Genomic DNA, 12,995 nt, shown 5'->3' on the forward strand with positions numbered 1-12,995 from the left:
CGGATGGTAGGTTGTGTAGAAATGGGGTCATCAACCTCTTCCAAAAGCCTATGTCTAATTTCACTTGATTGTTAATAAAACTACTATACGTGGGGTCATTGACCTTACTCACTGAGTGTCTATTCACTATATGATCACTAAATATTGAGTCTCTCTCTCTAACCAAAGTCTATGTCACTTAATAAAGTCTGAATTACTCACGGTTTAATGGTTCAGTCACTGAAATCCAATAGCACTATCACTAATTGGAATACCTACTCACTATGTTCAAGTCTTATTAGAAACCACTAAACTAATTGAAGAATTAAAAAACGAAAACAATACACACAATTTGTCCGTCCACTAACCACGCACAACACCTTATACTAATTTCCTAACACTATTAAACTATTACACTAAGAGGTATTATTCCGACTTAATTTCTTGAAGACTTTTTCTTTCTTGCAGACTTTTTCTTCCTTGAGGACTTTTTCTTTCTTGAGGTCTTCTTTTTCTTGATTTTTCACTTTAAACTGGAACAATTGCACTACGACGCCCTCTGCCGCCGATTTTACTATTGTAAGTCGGAGTAATACCTTAACGCGAACCTCAAATTTCGTGACGATTTCTGGTGTTGTGCATAGCTTCGCTTAGGTGATATTTATTTACTTTTCTCAATTTTACATGAATAAAACATAACAATTTCCATTTTCCAAATAAAGTAACAAAAATTCTCATCATATAAAATAATTTTCACATATGACAATTTCTTTCTCAAAGAGATTTTAACAAAAGTTTGTCTTCAACCTATGCTTTCATCAAAATTTCTTGTCAACTTTTAAATATTTCTCGAATATACAATATAAGATTCTAATAAATTCTAAGTTATACAAAAATACATATATCATACTTTCTTATTACAATACTTTCGTTTCTATAAACAATATACTTTTCGAGAAATTTACTTACATTTGTTGACATCAAAAAACATAATCCAATTATTGACCTTGTGTCCTTGACTTTTATAAAAATAGCGTTATCACTTATCTATGACGGTCTGCGTTATCGTTTATCAATAAGGTTTCATAAATAATAATAACAATATCCAAAATATGCTTCTAAAGTGCTCATTCGCTTTCTAGTGTACTATCTAATGCAATTGACCGTCGTAGTGGGGGTATTGTTTGATCTCGCTTCCTTTGTTCTATACAATACAATACTTAATGAGTGTGCTACAATATGACAATGTTTTACGAGTGTGCGCTATGTTAAATTTAATGTGTCGCTAACAAACTCTCCCTCGTGCTGCGCACAAACTCTTGAAGCGACATCAAACGTTTCTTATTCTACTTATGCTATTACATCTTTGCTATAATGTCCATGCACTTTTATTTCACTTTTACTTTCACTAAATTTCACTTTTGCTCTGCTTTGTTTTCACTATTCACTGGCACTATCACTACTAGCTTCGAAGCTGGCCGTCGCAGAATGCCACCACCGGTAGCCACATCAACGACTCTGGTCCGGTCGTCGGGGCCCGGCAGCGTGCGCACTACCCTCCCGCGAGGCCACGTGCCTCGCGGTAAGGCAGGATCCAGGACTGCTACGATGTCCCCACATCGGATGTCTCGGGTTGGCTGGCCGACGTTCCTCCGTGGCAGCAAGCCAGGAAGATATTCTTTCAGCCAGCGAGACCAGAAGTGGTCCGCTAGCCGCTGCGAAGTCTTCCACGAAGGTTTTCCGACAAGATCGGAATCGGAGAACGCGCCCAGCCTAGGCGCGCCGCAGGATCGCCCAATGAGGAAGTGGTTGGGCGTGAGTGACTCTGGATTGGTGTAGTCTTCCAGTTCGGTGAGAGGTCGAGAATTGATAATGTGCTCGACCTCAAGCAGAAGAGTGTGTAGCGTCTCTTCTGAAGGATTCTTCTCTTTGAGCACGGCCGTCAGCGAAGTCTTAACGGACCGTACCAGTCTCTCCCACGCTCCTCCCATGTTCGGAGCACCAGGCGGTATGAATTTCCACCTGACGCCAATGTTGTCCGCGGCTGCCTCTACCTCTTCTTTCTTCAATGCTTCTACAGCTTCCTTCAGTTCTCTGTTGGCACCCACAAAATTAGTACCATTGTCACTATAGATTACTTTTGGCATACCTCTTCTCGCGGCGAATCTTCTCAGGGCCATGATCATGGAGTCGGTTGACAGCGATGTAGCCAACTCTACGTGCACTGCTCTGGTTGTGAGACAGGTGAACAGTGCGCCCCATCGTTTTTCATGTCTTCTCCCAATGGTAATGGTCATCGGTCCGAAGTAATCTACAGCTGTGCAAGTGAACGGGTGACTGTTGTGAGACAGTCTTTCTGGAGGCAGATCTCCCATCGGTATCGTCGTCGGCATGGACTTTCTTACTTTGCACCATTGACAGAGGTGCGCGATTGATCGTACTGCTGCTCTTATTCCCACGATCCAGTATCTCTGTCTTAATTCATTGATGACAGTAGCGTGGTTTCCGTGATGGAACACATTGTGGTAATGTTGGATTAGCAGTCGTGTTATCCAATCCCGTTTATCTAAAACTATCGGGTTCTTCTCTTGTTGTGTTCCTTCGACGGCGTTAATTCTTCCTTTCAATCGAAGTATTCCGTCGATTTCGACTATATCTAAATTATGCAGCTTCTGACTTTTCGTTAAATGTTGATCTTTTCTCAACGTAGCTATTTCGGCTTTGAAACTCTCGTCTTGACTTCGTCGCATCAATAGTTCCTCTGCTTTCGCTAATTGATGCGTTTCCAACGGAATAAAGAGTTTTTGTTGCTCTTTTGAAATCTTTTTTAGAACAATTGGAGTCTTCTTCCTTTTTCTGTTCTTCCTCCATGGTTCATCTTTCTTAGTCGCGTTGACTTTCTCTTTTTCTTGCTTATTATTTCTTAATATTTCGACGAATTGAACCACTCTTGCCGTGGACCTTAGGAGTCTATTCCAACTTGAAAATCTTTTCGGATCTGGCGTAGAAAACTCTTTCTGTCTCGTTGTTGCTACTTTTTCAATCTTCTTGTCCTCTTCGTGCGGTTCTCTCTTGATTTCTTTCGGCTTCGGCCAATGTTCCTCAGATTGTTTTAAGAATTCAGGCCCTTCAAACCATCTGTGTCTTTCGTTGAAGTTTTCGGGCACATCCCTGGTCGCATCGTCAGCCGGGTTTTGGTTTGTCGGTACCCATCTCCAATCTTGTGGTTTCGAAAGTTCTTCGATTTCGGCCAAGCGATGTGCCACGAACGTCTTAAATGTCCTCGGGTCTGATTTGATCCATGAAAGAACCGTCGTTGAGTCTGTCCAAAAAGTCTTTTTTACTACCGTCAGATCTATTTCTTTTTCAATTGCGCGCGCTAGTCTGCAACCTAACAATGCTGCTTGAAGTTCCAGTCTTGGAACGGATATCGGTTTTAGAGGAGTTACCCTGTTCTTTGCTGCGATCAACGAGGTTTTCGCATCTTCTTCTATCGTTTTCCAATATGCTGAGGCTGCATAGGACGTTTCGCTTGCATCCGTGAAGACGTGTAGCTCTCCCTCGGTGTGGTGAGGAGAGATGCATCGTGGTATTGTGAGCTCTTCTATTGTCTTCATATGTTGTAAGTATTTACGCCATTCGTCTTCCTCTGATGCCAAAATTTCGGTGTCCCATCCAACTCCGCTTCTCCAGATATTCTGCATTAGTTTCTTACCTTGAATAAGAACTGGAGCTATTAATCCCAAAGGATCAAATGTTGACATGATTGCGCTGACCACTTGTCTTTTCGTAGGGGTCTTTTCTCCTCGTAAAATTTCCCTTGGTACGTTTCTCATTGCTACTCGAAATGAAAAGCAGTCTTCTTGCACTTTCCATTTCATTCCGAGCGTTTTCTCTTCTTGCTGACCAAGTTCTAATTCCTTTTCCAAGCTATTGTCTCCGTTGATCCTTTTCAATACATTAGGACGGTTGGATGCCCATCCTCTTAAATGGAAACTTGCTTTCTTATGTATTTCGTCGACTGTCGTGGCGACTTCTACCGCATGTTCTTCTTCCCAAAAACTTTGTAGATAATCGTCCATGTAATGATTCTTTTCTATCGCTTTGATGGCCTCATGGTGCCCTTGTCCGTTGTCTTTCGCGTTTTTGTTTTTCACAAATATTGCTGTACTGGGTGATGAGGCCGCTCCGAATATTACAGTTTTAAGACGATACTCTTTCATTGGTCCTGTCCTGTCGCCTCCTCTCCATAAGAATCGCAAACTATCTCTGTCGTCTTCTCTCATAAGGATTTGCAGGAACATCTCTTTAATGTCAGCTACGACTGCTATAGGACCTTGACGAAAGCGTATTAACACACCCCATAATGATTGTAGCAGATCCGGTCCAGATAAGAGCGCGTCGTTCAGACACTTCCCATTGGATCTTGCTACTGCATCAAATACTATCCTTCTTTTCTTTTTCGTTGGGTGAGTGACGGCGAAGTGCGGTAAGTACCACAATCTCGTGGATGTACTATGTTTCGGAGCTTCTTCTGCGTAGTCTGAATCCAACAAATGTTGTATCTGTTTCTCGTAGTCAGCTTTCAGTTCAGGATCTTTATCCAACTTTTTCTCTAAGTTTCTCATTCTGCTTTCCGCAGTTGATCGATTGTCTGGAAGAGTTTCGTCTTCCGCTTTCCAGATTAATCCCGCTTCGTATTTATCGACAGCAACTTTTCGCACGACTTCTTCCAATTTCTTTGTTGCTCTCTCTTCAATGTCAGACGATGGCTTCCTTTCAGTGACACCTAGTGCTTCTATTGCGAAGTGTTCTTTAATTATGGCATCCAAATTGTCGTCTTGACTTTTCAGATGCGCACATCTCATAAACTGTACTTGTTTCGTTATCCCACCATCGCAACCGTGTAATACCCATCCCAGCTTCGTGAATGAAGCAACGGGTTCGTCCTTCTTGCGTTTCCTAGTGTGTCTCGATACGATCAGTTCCCAATTGTCCTGACCTATTAACATTTTCGGAGGCGTGTCTTCGTAACATATTTTGTCGATAAGAGGCTTCAGGTGTGGACAGGCTTCCAATCTCGCCCTATCCACTGTTTGCGGTGACAACTGGATTTCTTTAATTGTTCTCACGTTATTTATGTTCATTTTCTTCCGTTGGTGGACGCCTTTAATCTTCAAATTGATTCTTTCAGAATCCGTGTTTCTTATCGTATTTCCACCAACTGTTTCTAGAGCAAGGATTTCTTTCGGTCCTGTGGCTCCTATTTCTTTTGCTGTAGCTTCGTCCAGCAATGTGACTGTCGAACCTTCATCCAGAAGTGCTAATACTTTCACAGATTTCGTTGGCCCGTATAGCTGTACGGGCATTATTTTCAATAGCGCTTGTGGTGTTTTCAAAGTGTTGACAGTTCCAGTAACACTAGCTTCTTCTTTCCTCTTTTCATCTGTACTGTTTTCTTTCTTATATTCCTTATGAAGAAGCGCATGGTGTAATCTCTTACATTGTCGGCAGGGTCTAGACCTGCAATCATCTTTTCGATGTCGTCCTCTTAGGCAATTGAAGCAAACTTTTAACTTTTTTACCATTTCCCACCTTTCGTCGATACTTGCGTTTTTCAATTCTTTGCATTCCGAAAAATAGTGATCTCCTTTGCATTGAATACATTGAATTCCCCTTCTCATGGGTTGTTCAACTGCTACGTGTGCTGACTGCCTCTTTGGTTGTATCACTTTCTTCTTTTCGTTTGATAGCAGCACAACACTTCTATCGGCTTCTTTGTTCAGGAAGTTGGCTAGTATTTCGAGATCAGGTTCATCTTCGTCGTATTGTGCGATATAATCGCACCATCTAAATTGAATAAACGCTGGTAATTTTTCCGTGATTTGTTTCACTATTTCCGGTGAGTGTAGGTACTTGTTTTTCTTTAACCCTTTGATACTTGTCACACTGTTGTTGACTTTACATGAGAATGCACTAAGTTCTTGTACATTTTCACTTACACGAGGAAGCGCCCTTAATTTGTCTAATTCGGCTGTGACTAATAAGTCCGCTCTACCGAATCTTCTCCTTAATGCTTCCATGACGTCATTGGGTTGAGAATCCGAATATAATATATTTTTCACTGCTTCTCTTGCTTGTCCCACGATGCTTTTTCTTAGTCGAGCCATATTCTGAACTGCCGAAAACATGGTAGATGTTTCGGTGTATACTGTTAGGAAAGCTAGCCATTCTGCACTATCTCCATTAAATGTTGGTAACTCAAACATGTACTTCGGTGGCAACGGTTTGTGTTTCGAAGTAGCTTTTTCGAATGCCGCTGCTATAGCTGAAGCGAGGTTGTTCACTGGTAGATCTTCATTTCTGTTGAATGGAACTTCCATACATGACGCGTTGTCTTGTGTGCCAGCCATCCAACTTCGTACACGATCCGCCCTGTCCTCTGGTTCCTCTAGGTCGGAATCAGATTCTTCCTCAAGAAGTTTCGCCTCTGCTTCCCTTTTCGCGGTTTCTGCTTTTATTTGTTCCAATTTGAGTTCCGCAATTTCTTTTTCCAATTGAAGTTTCCTTCTTGTTTTCACTGACTTGCTTGTTCCTGCTCTCTTGCTCCTAGATGGGGAGCGCGTTGTCTGCGTAGGCTCGCTATCTCTCGGTTCCATTGGAACTAATGTCATCGTGCTTCCCGGTAGTGCTTGTTCTCGCGTTCGAGTTTGCATGCTTGTGTTTGTGGAGTCCTCAGTTCCACTTGTAGTTCCTCGACTTGTAGGAGTTCTATGTGTTGTGCCTGTTTCTTCACTTGTTGTAGTAGGTGGACGTAATGGTTCCATTTTGCCTTTCTGGCTTCTCGTTACTGGCATTTTGAAAGGTATTGAAGATCCGGCTCGAAGGACCACGCCTTTGTTGCGGGTCGAGGTGACAGTATAACCCTGACTAGGTACCTGCCTCCCCTAGCCTCCCCTTCACTTATAGGGAGTCCCGAATTCCGCTCCAGTAGAAGTCCGCCCCCCCCCCGCTGGTATATGACGTCAACGGCTGCGGACGCGGCAGTGAGGCCAACAAAGAATCCTCGGATGGTAGGTTGTGTAGAAATGGGGTCATCAACCTCTTCCAAAAGCCTATGTCTAATTTCACTTGATTGTTAATAAAACTACTATACGTGGGGTCATTGACCTTACTCACTGAGTGTCTATTCACTATATGATCACTAAATATTGAGTCTCTCTCTCTAACCAAAGTCTATGTCACTTAATAAAGTCTGAATTACTCACGGTTTAATGGTTCAGTCACTGAAATCCAATAGCACTATCACTAATTGGAATACCTACTCACTATGTTCAAGTCTTATTAGAAACCACTAAACTAATTGAAGAATTAAAAAACGAAAACAATACACACAATTTGTCCGTCCACTAACCACGCACAACACCTTATACTAATTTCCTAACACTATTAAACTATTACACTAAGAGGTATTATTCCGACTTAATTTCTTGAAGACTTTTTCTTTCTTGCAGACTTTTTCTTCCTTGAGGACTTTTTCTTTCTTGAGGTCTTCTTTTTCTTGATTTTTCACTTTAAACTGGAACAATTGCACTACGACGCCCTCTGCCGCCGATTTTACTATTGTAAGTCGGAGTAATACCTTAACGCGAACCTCAAATTTCGTGACGATTTCTGGTGTTGTGCATAGCTTCGCTTAGGTGATATTTATTTACTTTTCTCAATTTTACATGAATAAAACATAACAATTTCCATTTTCCAAATAAAGTAACAAAAATTCTCATCATATAAAATAATTTTCACATATGACAATTTCTTTCTCAAAGAGATTTTAACAAAAGTTTGTCTTCAACCTATGCTTTCATCAAAATTTCTTGTCAACTTTTAAATATTTCTCGAATATACAATATAAGATTCTAATAAATTCTAAGTTATACAAAAATACATATATCATACTTTCTTATTACAATACTTTCGTTTCTATAAACAATATACTTTTCGAGAAATTTACTTACATTTGTTGACATCAAAAAACATAATCCAATTATTGACCTTGTGTCCTTGACTTTTATAAAAATAGCGTTATCACTTATCTATGACGGTCTGCGTTATCGTTTATCAATAAGGTTTCATAAATAATAATAACAATATCCAAAATATGCTTCTAAAGTGCTCATTCGCTTTCTAGTGTACTATCTAATGCAATTGACCGTCGTAGTGGGGGTATTGTTTGATCTCGCTTCCTTTGTTCTATACAATACAATACTTAATGAGTGTGCTACAATATGACAATGTTTTACGAGTGTGCGCTATGTTAAATTTAATGTGTCGCTAACAAGAATAGAATAGATTGATATTCAAAATTGGATATAAGGTATCACTTATTGACGTCACATCACTTAAATCCAATTATAACTACTACCGCTTCCAAAGGACATGTGTAGAAGAAGCGGCGGAACAAACTACACTGCAGCTTCTGTACTAATAAACTTGGGATTCTTCTTTTAGGCGATGTGCTTACAACCTGTCCCTATTTGAATCTCAATGCAATCCTACAGGTGACCTTGATCTTGCAATCTTTTCAAGACTATTGGCTCTGTCTACCCCGCAAACGATAAAGCCGTGAGTATATGTATGTATGTATGTATGTCCTTTTATGTGGTCAAGGAGTACATAAAAACGGATTTGCCGAAAATCTGCGCGAAAGGAATCTTATCGTTATCGGGAATTTTTTTTTTGTTTCACGCGGTTGTAAGTATATCTACCGTAGTGTTAAATTAAGATAATTAATTAGTTTCCTTATTTGTTTTATATTTATAAACGGAAATCATTTTTAAAGTTTACGAGGTGTAACATCTAGATACAATTTTATCAAAGGTGCTAATCACATTTGCTGTAATTGAACATACAAACATAAAATCACGTCTATATCCCTTTGCGGGGTAGACAGAGCCAACAATCTTAAAAATACTGATAGGCCACGTTCAGCTGTTTGGCTTAATGATAGAATTGAGATTCAAATAGTGACAGGTTGCTAGCCTGTCGCCTAAAAGAAGAATCCCAAGTTTATAAGCCTATTCCTTAGTCGCCATTTACGACATCCATGGGAAAGAGATGGAGCGGTCCTTTTATTTTTCTAATGGTGCCGGGAACCACACGACACTGTAATTGAAGGTAAACATACATCTTTTTATTTAACACGTTAGTTTCGTTCATCAGTCTCATTGCTCAAACTGATGTTGTTATAGTGAAGAAAAACATCATGACGAAACCTCATTCACGTTCAGTCAACTGGATTTGTGACCGTGATCCAAGATAGGTGTGGCGTGTGGTTCCCGGTATCAATAAATAGAAAGAATAGGACCAGTCCGTATCATTCCCATGGATGTCGTAAAAGGCGACTAAGGGATAAACAAGATAATAGAGAAGTTATGTGGTGAAATGCTTTGCGGTCCCATGATGCCTTCAAAATGGCAGGAAGGGTGCATGAAGAGGTTTGGGTGGGTAGGCTGGCATAGAGGCACCCTCTCTACCTTCGACAACAAAAAAAGGCCTTATATAGGTATATACTAGAGCCCGCCCGCGACTTCATCCGCGTGAAATCATTCCCGTGGGAACTCCGGGATAAAAATATATTTTAATCTGGGTCTTCAGCTACCTACATACCAAATTCATCGTAATCGGTGAGAATCGGTCGAGCCGTTTCGGAGGTGTACGGGAACGGACATTGTGACACGAGATATAGCCCTATACTTACCAGACTTTGAAGGGTGACCGAATAAATATAAACTTGAGGTTATATTTTAAAACTCTTATTTTTAAAACTAAAACGTTGACTCTCATGTGATCACGTAACTAATCTAAATTTACGTCGTTCATGTAATGTACTTTACCTCGATTACAACAATAACAACTACTTAAGCTAAACGATCGTTCACAGACATAGACAATGCTAGATACCGCTAGTGTATAAAGCCGCCTGTTGGGATACTTAATCACTATGGTTTTGATAATGTATGAAATGAATAGTAATTTTTTCTACCGTGTGGTTCCGGGCATCAATAGAAAAAAATAATAGGACCACTCCACCTCTTCCCCAAGGATATCGTAAAAGGCGACTAAGGGATAGGCTTATAAACTTGGGACTCCTCTTGCAGGCGATGGGCTAGAAGCCTGTCACTATATGAATCTCAAATTCTATTATCAAGTCAAATAGCCGAACGTGGCCTTTCAGTCTTTTGGATTGACTGTTGGCTCTGTCTACCCCGCAAGGGGTATAGACGTGAGTACATGTATGTTGAATAGTATTTTTTTTTCTCAGGCGTAAAAAACAGTGACCAGTGGACCTATTTTCGGAACTGTTTCATTCGGCATCTGTGGTCATTTTCAAAAAGTACCTTATATATAGTTATTTATTTCAAGGATTTCTTCCTGTTTCCTTTACAATCTCGATAAACTCCGTCCATTCGTGTACAGTCAACCGCATATCAAGTTACCCTGAATGGAACACAATGACGTGGTAATAGAGGCGAAATTGGAGCGCATTTGGGTAGGTCGATAAATAATAAATATACGGGATATACGGGAAATTTATACGAGAATATATACGGGACAAATTGCACTTATTGATTTAGCCGCCTCGAAGTTAGTTCTAGACTTGTGATACGAGATACTAACTCAACAATGCTTTATTTTATAATCAATACTTATATAGATAAACATCCAGGACCCAGGCCAATCAGAAAAAGTTCTGTTCTCATCATGCCCTGGCCGGGATTCAAACCCGGGTTGCAGACAAGCGTATAACCGCTGCGCCACAGAGGCCGCTGTTTATTTGTTTATACATACATATTGTTGAACGTGCGGTATCTAGCTAGACGTTCATGTCTGTGCTACTGCCATTAGTATATCAGAACACAATATGAGTACGTTTGGGTGATTTTTCAAGGTTCCCGAATCACACAGGAAATCTAGATGATACTTAATTGGTAATTGTTAATGACGAAAGCATAATTAATTCGTCATCACGAGACTCCGGCTGATTTGCTTCCGTACACTTACTTCTATACTAATATTATAAAGCTGATGAGTTTGTTTGTTTGAACGCGCTAATCTCAGGAACTATTGGTTCGAATTGAAAAATTCTTTTTGTGTTGCATAGACCATTTATTGAGGAAGGCGAAGAAATAATGGAAAATATGAAAAAAAAACGGGGGAAATTATTTATTCTTGAGGGCTTCAATGATGCCCAAAATAACTATTCCACGCGGACACAGCTAGAACATATACATATATAATCGCGTGTATATCCCGCGTGGGGAGACAGAGCCAACAGTCTTGAGAAGACTGAAAGACTGGAATTGAGATTCAAATAGTGACAGGTTGCTAGTCCTACGGCTACAAGAAGAATTCCAAGTCAATTAGCCATTCTTTTATTCTTGTAGCGCGACAAAAATTTCTATACAGATTCAATAAGCCAATCACGGGATTAAACTAGGATTCTTCTTTGACCTGTCCCTTATTGAATCTAAGTAATTTCCATCATTCAACCGGCATCCTGCTAAACGTGGCTTTTGAATCTTTTCAAGACTGTTGGCTCTGTCTATCCCGTAAGCGATAAAGACGCGAATTAGTTTTGTTTATATTTTATTTTCCATCAAAATGGGTCACGAATCCATTACGTGTTGTTAGTTCGACAAACTATGCCTCAAAGTTCAAATACTGAGAACCTTGAAATCTACAAATGTGCTATGAATTCTCAACGCCTTGCTAATTGATTGTTCTGTCAACGTATAATATGTTTCCGCAAAGTCATTATCTTAAATACCTTCATTTTCCAGAGTTTTCCTTAGCGAAATACGGTTATTCGAACAAAGAATAAAATGCCAAATTTATACTTATCTACATATGCCACGGGAAGGGAAATTTTCAGATAGTATATTTTCATGAAACTGTGATAAAATAAAAAGTTAAAATTTACGAGATTCGTTAGGCTTATACAAAGTTGTGAGCAACAACTAGCACATTAATAAAGACCCGAGAGCCTGGAGCCGAAACTATAACTCAAAATTTTTGCCCCTAATAATTTATATATAGCAATGTTGCTCAGGCATTTTGCTTTATATTAAGCACAGGCGCAGGATAAATATAATTTGTACAACATAATTTTATTTAAATAATTCCATTAAAAAGTCTTCAAAGATCGTACTTACCTACATTTAAAATGTTATTAGAAGTAAAAAAAAATAATTTAAAAGAAAAAAGAGACTGTTTCCGCCCGGGATCGAACCGGGGACCTTGTGCGTGTGAAGCACACGTGATAACCGCTACACTACGGAAACTTACGAACAAGCATTGAAATTATGTATTGGTTTCAAAATGTATGATATATCATACAATAGTGGGGTAGTTAATAACGTTAGAGGCATATTAAAAATTCACAGTATTATCATTTTATCTCCTCCTTCCCCTCGACTTTTAGTCCCGGTTGCATCCGCTCGACTCTGGAGAGGAGCCCGGGGCATGCCTTTGACCATGGATCCTGGATTGGGTGAGTCAGGTTTTTACACGAAGCGACTTGCATCTGACCTCCTCCGCTTTACAGGTGAACATAACCCGTATTGGATCGACCATGGTAACACATCCAGTCGCCTGAATGTGCAGGTTTCCTCACGACGTTCTTTTTCACCGTAAGTGCATTGTCAAGTATTATCATTTTATCATTGGTTTGTACGGAAAGAATACATTCTTCCTAGAGATACATACATATAATCACGTCTATATCCCTTGCGGGGTAGACAGAGCCAACAGTCTAGCAAAGACTGATAGGCCACGTTCAGCTATTTGGCATAATGATAGAATTGAGATTTAAATAGTGACAGGTTGCTAGCCCATCGCCTTAAAAAGAATCATAAGTTTGTAAGCCTGTCCCTTAGTCGCCTTTTACGACATCCATGGGAAAGAGATGGAGTGGTCCTATTCTTTTTGTATTGGTGCCGGGAACCACACGGCACGTT

General features: G+C 40.0%; 1 protein-coding gene and 1 non-coding gene across 2 annotated transcripts; both read right to left on the minus strand.

The window, feature by feature from the left end:
- Nucleotides 1-1,394: 1,394 nt before the first annotated feature.
- On the minus strand, nucleotides 1,395-6,836 carry LOC132903196 (uncharacterized). Its single transcript, XM_060950825.1, has one exon. It carries the CDS (start codon nucleotides 6,834-6,836, stop codon nucleotides 1,395-1,397), a length of 5,442 nt encoding a protein of 1,813 aa, XP_060806808.1.
- A 5,411-nt stretch (nucleotides 6,837-12,247) lies between these two features.
- On the minus strand, nucleotides 12,248-12,320 carry Trnav-cac (transfer RNA valine (anticodon CAC)). Its single transcript has one exon. It is a non-coding gene; the product is annotated as a tRNA-Val (tRNA).
- Between the last annotated feature and the right edge of the window lie 675 nt (nucleotides 12,321-12,995).

The sequence above is a fragment of the Amyelois transitella genome, chromosome 22 (genome assembly GCF_032362555.1).
Source record: "Amyelois transitella isolate CPQ chromosome 22, ilAmyTran1.1, whole genome shotgun sequence".
In the NCBI taxonomy this organism is placed as follows: domain Eukaryota; kingdom Metazoa; phylum Arthropoda; class Insecta; order Lepidoptera; family Pyralidae; genus Amyelois; species Amyelois transitella.